The sequence below is a fragment of the Prionailurus bengalensis genome, chromosome X (assembly GCF_016509475.1).
Source record: "Prionailurus bengalensis isolate Pbe53 chromosome X, Fcat_Pben_1.1_paternal_pri, whole genome shotgun sequence".
NCBI classification, from domain to species: Eukaryota; Metazoa; Chordata; class Mammalia; order Carnivora; family Felidae; genus Prionailurus; species Prionailurus bengalensis.
The window spans coordinates 57,031,030-57,042,359 of NC_057361.1; the positions used below are offsets into that span (position 1 = coordinate 57,031,030).

General features: G+C 47.3%; 1 protein-coding gene across 1 annotated transcript in view; it reads left to right on the plus strand.

The window, feature by feature from the left end:
• Positions 1-9,357, plus strand: part of NALF2 (NALCN channel auxiliary factor 2) — a 30,765-nt gene extending 21,408 nt beyond the window's left edge. Inside the window, exons 2-3 of the mRNA XM_043570215.1 lie at positions 5,871-6,042; positions 6,442-9,357. Of these exons, the coding sequence (XP_043426150.1) occupies positions 5,871-6,042; positions 6,442-6,827 (558 nt within the window). The 3' untranslated portion in view covers positions 6,828-9,357. The remainder of the gene's footprint in view (positions 1-5,870; positions 6,043-6,441) is intronic.
• The last annotated feature ends 1,973 nt before the right edge of the window (positions 9,358-11,330 follow it).

Sequence of the window (11,330 nt, forward strand, 5' to 3'; positions counted from 1 at the left end):
ATATCTCTCAAAAATAAATAAACATTAAATTTTTTTTTAAATCCTACTTTCAGTTCTAGGTCAGCTGTTATCTTCTCACTGATTGCTTTCCCAACTTTTCTATTTGATTCCCTCCAATGACCAGTGGTTTACCTCTCCAACAGTATAGATCATATGCCATAGATTCAAATTAGATGCATCCATCGATGAAACTGGAATTTCTTTGAGAGTAGGGACATGTCCTCATTGACTTGTCCCGTTCATTCAATAAACAGACCTTTTTATGTATATTGTGCTACAGACACAGTGGTCAATAAGTACACAATGGTCAATAAGACAAACCCATGTCTGCTCTCATGCATCTCACATTTTAGTGAAGTTGTCTGAGAAAAACAAAACAAGGATGCAGACAAAATCATACTTGTGGTGAAGAAACAGTTAAGAAAAAGAGGGAATAATGAGAAGGCATCTTCTAGCTAGAGGGGTTAGGGAGACACTCTTTGAGGAGGTGACATTTGAACTGAGGCCTGAAAGATGAGAAGGACCTAGTCATGCCAAAAGTGGGAGGAAGAACATACCAGGCCAAGAGAACAGTATGAGCCAAGGCCCCAAGGTGGAAAGAAGTAGGACATGCATTTTTTTCTTTTCAAGGAAAAGAAAAGACATGCATTTTTTTCTTTTCAAGGAAAAGAAAGAAAACCTATGCATGTGGAGCATGATGAGCTTGAAGGGAGAGATAGGAAATGAGGTTGGAAAGCCAGATGGGAGCCAAGTTTTGCAGGGGCTTGAAGTCTGTGGTCAAAAGTTTGGATTTTATTCTAAATGCATTGAAGGGTTTGAAGCAAGGGAGTAATATGATCTGGTGACATTTTGAGATCACTCTTACTCCTGTGTGAACAGTGGATTGGAAAAATAAAGAGTAGAGGTGGGGAGGCCACACAGGAGACTGTTGTACAGGTGACAGACAACAGTGACCTGCACGAAGTTTTGGACGTGGAGTAAGAATGGGCATGTCTGCATCCCCAAAGGCAAGGGATTTAAAGGAAAAATGAATTACTGGGACCTTATGAAGATAAAAAGCTTCTGCACAGCAAAGGAAACAACCAACAAAACTAAAAGGCAACCAACGGAATGGGAAAAGATATTTGCAAATGACATATCGGACAAAGGGCTAGTATCCAAAATCTATAAAGACCTCACCAAACTCCACACCCGAAAAACAAATAACCCAGTGAAGAAATGGGCAGAAAACATGAATAGACACTTCTCTAAAGAAGACATCCGGATGGCCAACAGGCACATGAAAAGATGCTCAACGTCGCTCCTCATCAGGGAAATACAAATCAAAACCACACTCAGATATCACCTCATGCCAGTCAGAGTGGCCAAAATGAACATATCAGGAGACTATAGATGCTGGCGAGGATGTGGAAAAACGGGAACCGTCTTGCACTGTTGGTGGGAATGCAAATTGGTGCAGCCACTCTGGAAAGCAGTGTGGAGGTTCCTCAGAAAATTAAAAATAGACCTACCCTATGACCCAGCAATAGCACTGCTAGGAATTTACCCAAGGGATACAGGAGTACTGATGCATAGGGCCACTTGTACCCCAATGTTTATAGCAGCACTCTCAACAATAGCCAAATTATGGAAAGAGCCTAAATGTCCATCAACTGATGAATGGATAAAGAAATTGTGGCCCACACTCAGGTATCACCTCACGCCAGTCAGAGTGGCCAAAATGAACAAATCAGGAGACTATAGATGCTGGAGAGGATGTGGAGAAACGGGAACCCTCTTGCACTGTTGGTGGGAATGCAAATTGGTGCAGCCGCTCTGGAAAGCAGTGTGGAGATTCCTCAGAAAATTAAAAATAGACCTACCCTATGACCCAGCAATAGCACTGCTAGGAATTTATCCAAGGGATACAGGAGCACTGATGCATAGGGCCACTTGTACCCCAATGTTCATAGCAGCACTCTCAACAATAGCCAAATTATGGAAAGAGCCTAAATGTCCATCAACTGATGAATGGATAAAGAAATTGTGGTTTATATACACAATGGAATATTACATGGCAATGAGAAAAAATGAAATATGGCCTTTTGTAGCAACGTGGATGGAACTGGAGAGTGTGATGCTAAGTGAAATAAGCCATACAGAGAAAGACAGATACCATATGGTTTCACTCTTATGTGGATCCTGAGAAACTTAACAGGAACCCATGGGGGAGGGGAAGAAAAAAAAAAAAAGAGGTTAGAATGGGAGAGAGCCAAAGCATAAGAGACTGTTAAAAACTGAGAACAAACTGAGGGTTGATGGGGGGTGGGAGGGAGGAGAGGGTGGGTGATGGGTATTGAGGAGGGCACCTTTTGGGATGAGCACTGGGTGTTGTATGGAAACCAATTTGTCAATAAATTTCAGAAAAAAAAAATAAAAAATAAATAAATAAATAAATAAATAAATAAATAAATAAAATTAAAAAAAAAAAGAAATTGTGGTTTATATACACAATGGAGTACTACATGGCAATGAGAAAGAACGAAATATGGCCCTTTGTAGCAACGTGGATGGAACTGGAGAGTGTGATGCTAAGTGAAATAAGCCATACAGAGAAAGACAGATACCATATGTTTTCACTCTTATGTGGATCCTGAGAAACTTAACAGAAACCCATGGGGGAGGGGAAGGAAAAAAAAATTAGGTTAGAGTGGGAGAGAGCCAAAGCATAGAGAACAAAACTGAGAACAAACTGAGGGTTGATGGGGGGTGGGAGGGAGGGGAGGGCAGGTGATGGGTATTGAGGAGGGCACCTTTTGGGATGAGCACTGGGTGTTGTATGGAAACCAATTTGACAATAAATTTCATATATTGAAAAAAAAATAAAGTTCAAAAGCCAAAATAAATAAAAATAAAAATAAAAAAATAAAAATAAAAAAAGAATGGGCATGTCTGCATGTGGGGATGCAGGGAAAGAGAGGAATAAAGGCTGACACCTAGGTTTCTGGCTTGAATACCTGGCTAGATGGCCATGGAACTTCATTGAAATGTTCAAAACTTGGGAGTGAGGGGTAAAAAAAATGCAAGAACTTCATGTTAAGACTTAGAGCATGTTAAATGTGAGATGCCAGCAAGTTATCAAAGTATCAAACAACACTTTGGGGTGCCTGAGTGGCTCAATCAGTTAAGCGCCCAACTTTGGCTCAGGGTCATGATCTTGCAGTCCGTGAGTTGGAGCCCCACGTCTGGCTCTGTGCTGACAGCCCAGAGCCTGGAGCCTGCTTCAGATTCTATGTCTCCTTCTCTCTCTGCCCCTCCCCCACCCATGCTTTGTCTCTCTGTCTCTCAAAAATGAATAAATGTTAAAAAACATTTTTTTAAGTATCAAACAACACTTTGTTTCTCAGGGGGTCGATTTGCTACTATAACCCACTACTACCTACCACCACCACCCATCACCACCCTCTGCTTTAGAAAAGGCTGTTGTGGGGACACATTGTGAAAGTCCATGTCCATGGTAAAGTTATTTGTATTTCCCTGTAAATGTTTAAAGCTCGTGTAAGAAGCACTGACCATGTTGCGCATAGTGTGATTGAAAGGCTTCTGCCAGCAGAATGACCAGGACCCTTGTTCAAAATGCAGAGTCCTAAGCCCACCTTAGTCTTCTTGAAGCTGAATTGGAGGAAGTCATCTGCATATTGAACAAGTGCCCCAGGAGTTTCTGAGGTCCGTTGAAATCAAAGAACCATTGCTATGAGAAGCAATCATGAGAAGGTGCCCCTGAAGATATGAGGAGGATGTGAGCAGGGTAACCCCATCCATGAGAGCTGCCTGGGCATCCTGTTAAAATGCAAGTGCTGAAGTGGTGGGTTTGGGGTGGGGTCCGGGATTCTGCACTTCTCACAAGATCCTAGGTGATGGTGATGCTGCTGGTCCAGGTCCACACTTCCAGTAGCAAAAAGCTATATCAGTGGTTCTCAATGGGAGATGATTTTGCGTGATCCCCAGGGGACATTTGACAATGGCCAGATATATTTTTTGTTGTCACAAAAATGGGGGGGATTAACTGACAACTACTGGGTAGCGTCAAGGAATGCTGCTCAGTATCCTATTATGCACAGGATAGCCCCCCTCAAAAAAGTATCCAGTCCATGGGTGTTTACCCAAAGAAAATGAAAACACTAATTTGAAAAAGTATATGCATCTGTATGTTTATTGCAGCACTGTTTACAATAGCCAAGGTATAGAAGCAGCTTAAGTGTCTATCGATAGATAAATGGATAAAGAAGACAGGTGTGTGTGTGTGTGTGTGTGTGTGTGTGTGTGTAATATAAAAGAATGAAAATAAAAGTCATAAGGGGCACCTGGGTGGCTCAGTTGGTTAAGCATCTGACTTCAGCTCAAGTCATGATCTCACAGTTCATGGGTTCAAGCCCCGCATTGGGCTCTGTGCTGACAGCTCAGAGCCTGGAGCCTGCTTTGGATTCTGTGTCTCCCTCTCTCTGCCCTTCCCCTGCTCATGCTCTGTCTCTCTCTCTCTCTCTCTCTCTCTCTCTCTCTCTCAAAAATGAATAAATATTAAAAGAATGAGATTGTGCCATTTGAGACAACATGGATGGACCTAGAATGTACTATGCTAAGTGAAATCAGAGTGAGACAAATACCACATTCATTTTCACTTATATGTAGAATATAAAAAACAAAACAAATGAATAAACAAATGAACAGCAATATCAGACCTAGAAATACAGAGAACAAACTGATGGTTGCCACAGCAGAGGGAATGAAGAGACAGGTAAAATGAGTGAATGGGAGTGGGAGATACAGGCTTCCAGTTGTGGAACGAATAAGTCCCAGGAATGAAAGGCACAGCACAGGGAGTAAAGTCAATGGTATTATACTAGTGTTGTATGGTGATGGATGGGAACTACAGTTGTGGTGATAGAGCATAGAGTTGTTGAGGTACTAAGTTGTACACCTGAAACTAATGTAACATGGTATGCCAACTATACTTCAATTGAATTAATCAATTAATTAATTATAAAATATTTTAGAATTGTCCAGTCCAAAGTGTCAGTAGTGTCACTGTTGAAAAACTCTGGGCTTATTGATAGCCAAACAGTATACAGCAGGGAACCTTTCCTAGCTAGGACCCAGTGCCTGGTAGGAATGGGATAGATGAGGAACAGGAAGTATACTGTGGAATGAAACTGCAAAGCAAGGTTTCCAAAAGAAAGGTGGCATCTGCTCCACACCAGGGCTGAAGCCAACAGGACAGAGCATGGATTAACTAGGGCTTGAAAGCACATGTGGTGCCTGGTAAGGCAGATTCCTGTTTATTTAAAATAACCCCTCACATTTGTATCGCACTTTAGAGTTTACAAAACATTTTCATATGTGTCATATTATTTGATGCACATAACAACCTAATGAGGTAGAGGAAGGATTATTCTGTCCATCTCTTTCTTGAATTTAGAAACTTAACACCATCAGCCAAAGGAATGTTTGCTGAATTGGACAGAAACAAAATTTACCTCACTGTCAGTGACTTCAGACAAGCCAGGATAGCTCCTTGGCTTGACTACAAGAGCAGGGTTGGATGGGATGATTGGTAATGCCCTTTCCAGCTCTGACACAGGAGTAGTTTTGTGATTTTACCAATGAGAAAATTGTAAGTCTTGGAGGCCTGCAGATTAGGGGACTTGGGAGTTTGGACTATGAGATGAGAGATTTTAATGTAGCATGTAGTGGTCTTGACCCAAACCCTTCTTCTTCTCCACATCTTGGATCCTGGGGATGGATGGGTGGGCAATTACACTCCTCCTTCATCCCTTTCCTTTGAGGTAGGAAGGGGCTGGTGCCTGGGCTGACACTCTTTCCTCTCCCCACAGGCTGTCTACAAGGCCTGGCTGTGCTCAGAATACTTCAGCGTGACCCAGCAGGAATGCCAGCGCTGGGTGCCCTGCAAGCAATACTGCCTGGAGGTGCAGACCCGGTGCCCCTTTATACTCCCTGACAATGAGGAAATGGTGTACGGAGGGCTTCCTGGCTTTATCTGTACAGGTAAAGGCAGAAAACTGGGAAGGAGGGAGAAGGCCAGGGGCCTAGGGCAGGTACCAGGTTGGGGGTGTGGGAGCAGGGAGGACAACAGGGAAGTCAGATTAGAAGAAGGTTAGTGCCTTGAAGACTTGACAGTGAGGTCCCCAGGTTGGGATAGGGTCAAGAGGAATAGAGCACAGGGGCCATCTCTATCAACAACGTGCCCTGGCCAAGGAGTCATCCCAGAGAAACCGTCTCAGGTCCCTGGGAGAGAAGTGTCCGGAAAGGGTAGGTGCTGAGGGGTCAGGGGAAAGGAGTCTTGGGCAGGGCTACCAGAGCACTCCCAGCTTTGAAAATCTCCTCTCTAGGAAAGCCATCTGTCCCCTTAGCACCCCACCACACACCTTCCTTATCCATTGGCAGGGTTGCTGGATACTTCGCCAAAGCGGCCGGAAACCAAGTGCTGTGACGTGCAGTGGGTCTCCTGTGAGTCGGAGAAGAAGAAGTTCAAGGAGACTGAGGCCCCCAAAACCCACCACCAGCAATTCCACCACTCCTATTTCCACCACTACCACCAACAGTACCACCACTACCATCCCCGCCATGACCCTCCAGGCCACATCAGCCACAAGCCCTCCATGCTGCCGGTCTCTGGGGGCTCCCGCCTCAGCCCCAGCAGGATCCGGCTGTATGTCCTTGTTCTCATGCTCCTCCATACCATGGTGTCCTTCTCCAGTAGCCAGGGTGGTGGAGGACTGGGGCTGGAGGCACTGCCTACCCTAGATGAGGGCCTGACTCGGGAAGAGTGACAGCAGGGAGGGAGGACAGACCTCCACCACACACTGACAGCAGCTCCAGCCCCCCAGGGGAAGGGGGAGGGGCTCCTCCCATGGGAGGTATAGGACCAGGTGGGGGGCGGGGGGAAATGGGGGGCCACACATCACCCCCAGCCTACCCCCACCCCAAAAGCAGCTCCGACAGAATGGCCAGAGGGCCCCAGGGAGCTGCAAAACTCATCCGGGAGTAAAAGGCAGGAGCAGCAGATGCCCCCCCTCAGGTCCCCATCTATGGGGCTTAGCAAAAAAAGGGGGGGAGTGGGGCTAGAAGTACCCACTCCTGCTGAGAACCCTGACCCCAGGGAAGGAGGCTACTCACCCAGCCTTGGCCCTGCAGGGAATGTTGGGGGGCACAGAGGGGAGAAGCTCTTTCCCCCCTCCACATTCCTTTTGTTGCCACGATCCTTAATTCCCTCCTGCCCATACCCCTACAGGCAATGGCAGACGGTACAGTGGCCCTCCTCCCACTCCAGTGCACCTTTCCCCATGTGGGGCCACCACAGGGAAGTGCCAGGCTGGGAGATGAGGTGCGCACAGTCGCAACTAGGCCGGGGCCCCAGTTAAGCTGTGCCCCACCACTGTAGGCAGTGAGGGGTAGTAATGGGGTACAGAGTGGTGAGAGAGAGTAGAGATAGGGAAGAGGGAGAGGAGAGAACAGGACAGGAGGGGAGAGGAGAGATGAGATGTGGGCAGAGGGTTTAGAGAGATGGCTGAATGGTCTATAGTCACCTGGCTTTGGAAAGAAGGACGATCAGTGTTGAGGCAGGCTCGAGGACACCTCCCCAAATCAGAAAGGGTTGCATAGAGTCCTGTGGGGAAAGAGCACAGGAACCCAGTTGTTGGGCCTCAAAACAGAAGTCTGAGAGCACATGGTCAGACTGCCACTGTCTGAAGGGCCATTATCTTACAGAAGGTGCACATACTTCCAAGGGCCATTCTTGCCCTGGAGATCTTGGCCTTGAGGCCAAAGATGTTTCCATTTCTGATCTCCATAGGGAGGAGGGACTTAAGTCCAAGTGGGTCAGGCCTGGCCTGGGTCCCCATACACACTCATTTTGTCCTAGCCCAGGCCTCCATGAAGGAGAACTTGGTGGCATTGCCCCAGGGCTTTCCAGAGATGAGACTCCCCCATCCCCACCCTGTCCCCATCCCCAGCCTACCAAAGAGTATTCATCCCTTCCCATCCCTGACCCCATGGGTTACTATCTGAACTGTGGAACAACCAAACTCTTCCTCACCCTGTAGAGGGTCCTCTGATCCAGCCACCCCTGCCTGCCCCTTCCTGAAGAAAGGCCAGAGACAGGCTAGGGGACCCACTGAATAAAGATAATGTGCTATTGTCTCTTGACTGAGACATTTGAGTTATTTAGTCAGGCTAGAGGGCTAGACAAGAAAAGAAGCATCGAGAGGCCCTTGGAGGCTGTTAGCCTTGTGCTGATCTCCAGAGAGTCGGAGGCTACATCGCCCGGGACCTCTAAAAGCCAAAAGGAGCAGACAAGAAAGGGCACCAGAACTGTGTTCCTGCAATGGGCCAAGTGGCATTCGGTACCAGAAAGGCTTGTGTCCTAGGCTGTGATGCCAATGAGTTAAGGGGACGACTGGGCCTAGAGCTGCATTAGGTGAAACCAAGAAGTGGTTGGCAGGGGATAGATGGGAGACCTTCTAGTAGAGAGGGAATCATTTAAGGACCTCTGCTGGGTCCCAGAGAGGCTTTGTGAGACCGGGGAGTCCTTCCCTGCTGGTTTTCTCATTTCTCACAGCCTGTTTCCCTCCCCCAACCCCTGTGCCCCACCCACACACTCCCCTGTTTGGCCCTCAGCACTTCGGGCCTAGCCACATACCCCATCCCTAGAGTGCTCTTTTCAGCTGGGGAGGGGAAGAGGTGCTGGCTCCTTTCCAGAGACGCTTATGTAAATGTGAGAGACCCTAGGTACAGCCTTCTAACTCCTGCATCCTCAGGAGGGGAAAAGGGACTGGAAGTAAAGGGGACCTTAGGGCCCCAAAGAACGGACCCTTGGAGACTCCCATCCTCTCTTCCCCCTCACCAAGTGCCCAGGAGACCCCTGGCTCAGACCAGCCCAGGGCCTTGCCCAGTGGCAGGGAAAAGGGGCACCGCACTCCACCTCAAAGTCATTTGACTGTCCCTGTCCACCTCACCACCCAGATCTTCCACCACCCCTCCAGCTGCCCCTGCCCTCCGTCACAGGCAGCAGAGCTGGGCAGCTTTCTTATGCCATTTTCTACACTGTGCTTCATGAGTAGAACTCTCTTGCACTAGTTCCTATGACTGAGTCTCCAAGCTGGATTCCTAGTAGCCCCCCCACCCCAACCGTCCCTTCCTCCCTCACCTGGCTATGATTCAGTTGTTCCCCTTCCCCTGCCTCTGTGTTTCGGTGAGAGTCTCTGTATGTGTATTGCTTTCTGTTTTGTTGCATTGTAGAGCAGAGGCCTCTCTGTTCTTGTTTAACCCCATAAAGAAATAAATGGTAAGACTTGATGATAACCCTCCCTTTATGGTTTTGTTCTGTGGAGTCAAGCACTGTGAGAGGAAAAAGTCTGTGTTGGAGAAGGGGTAGGACCAAAGGACATTGACCCTGTGCACTGCTCCTTGTTCAAGTCTCAGGAAAAAAAAAAAAGAGGAAACTCTGTAACAGGCCATTCAGGTGAGGAATCACAAACTTAAACTTCTGCAGAGATCAGTGAGTGAGGTGAACCACGTTGTCATGAAGTGCAGACTCCGCGGTTGTGAGCGGTGAGAAAGTCAGGGTGCACACAGTCTGCAGGGGCAGCTCAAGCCCAGGGTTGTCTTGTGGGAATGTGGGCCCAATTATGCCTGGTCTCATGCTTTTTTTTTTTTTTTTACATGAAGCCCTCTAATTTCTAAATGTTGGCTCAAGTTTGAAGAAAGCAAACTCATGTGTGAGCTAAACACATCTGCAGGCCCCACCTGGCCTGGGGATTACTAGTTTTCCACATTGGTTCCAGCCTTTGGTTGTTAAGTCTACCAAGTTCATCTCTCCTCTGCTGCTTTACTAGGCCCATGTACCCAGCGCAGAAGTGAAAGGCACTCTAGGAGAGGGGCAGACAGAGCCCTCCACCCCTACCATCTTTTCACATAAACAGGGGAAGGAAGGGCATGTGTGCGAAGGGAATCTGGCATCCTCGCCCAGTTGCTGAATTCCTTTGCCAAGAAAATGCAAGTTCCCCCAATTCCCCCAAAAGCAGCATAGCATGGAGGTTAGGATATGGTCTCTGGAGCCAAGAGTGTGTGAGTGCAAAGTTGACCACCACCATCTCCTACTTGTACAGCTTTGCACAAGTTCCTTGACTTCGAGCCTTGGTGACCTCATCTATCAAAAGGCTTATTGTGAGAATTACGTGGTATACGTAAAGCACTTTGCACAACAGCCGGCATGGAAGGAGCCGCAAGAATATTGATCGTTATTATTGTCATTACGCATTTCTCTTTCCTTCACCTTCACTTACAATGGTCACCGAGTTTTGTCAATTCTACCTCTGTCATGTGTCAGATCCTTCCCATCCTTTCCGCCCCCCTCCCACTCAGCCACTTCAGGTCTGCAGTAGCTCTTGCCTAGACCACTGCAATGACCTACCAACTAATCTCTTGTCCAGTCACTCCAACTCCAATCCACCCTCCCTAGCACAGTATGCTCAGGAGGCACTCAGGAGGCACTCCATAAACATTTCGTGAAAGAACTGCTGCCTTAAAGTACACATCTAATCTTCCTAAAGTGAACAGATCACACCTGTGATCAAAACATCAGATGGCTCCACATTACCTGTCTAATCAAGAGTGAGCTTCTGGGGCACCTGGGTGGCTCCATTGGTTAAGTGTCCGACTTCAGCTCAGGTCATGATCTCACGGTTCGTGGATTTGAGCCCCGTGTCGGGCTCTGTACTGAACTCTTGCTCAGGGCCTGGAGCCTACTCTGGCCTGCTCTGTGTCTCCTCTGCCCCTCCCCCGCTCACACTCTGTCTCACTCTGTCTCTCAAAAATAAATAAATGTAGTAAAAAATTTTTTTCCAAAAAAAAGTGAGCTTCTTAGCAGGACTTTCAAGGATCTTTGTATTCTGATCCGATCCCACCACTCTGATCTTGCCCTATAGACTATCCCACACTCATGTCCTCAGCCACATTTCCCTGCTGGCAGTTCACTGAATGAGCTTGTGCCTTCTTATCTCCTACCTTTTGCTCACACCGTTTCTTCTGCCTTGAATGCCTTCTCTCCATCTCTGTCACTTCCTCACCTAGTTTTCATAGTCCAGCTCAAATGCCACCTCTGCTATGAAGGTATCCACATTGCCCCTCTCCCAAGCTGAGCATGATCTGCACTCCTAGAACACTTTGCACACTTTGCACCTTAATCATGGTACTTATCACACCCTGCCTCTATTCAACGTGGTCCTTCATTCATTGAAAACATACCTAGTGAGCAATTACTATATGTCAGGCAC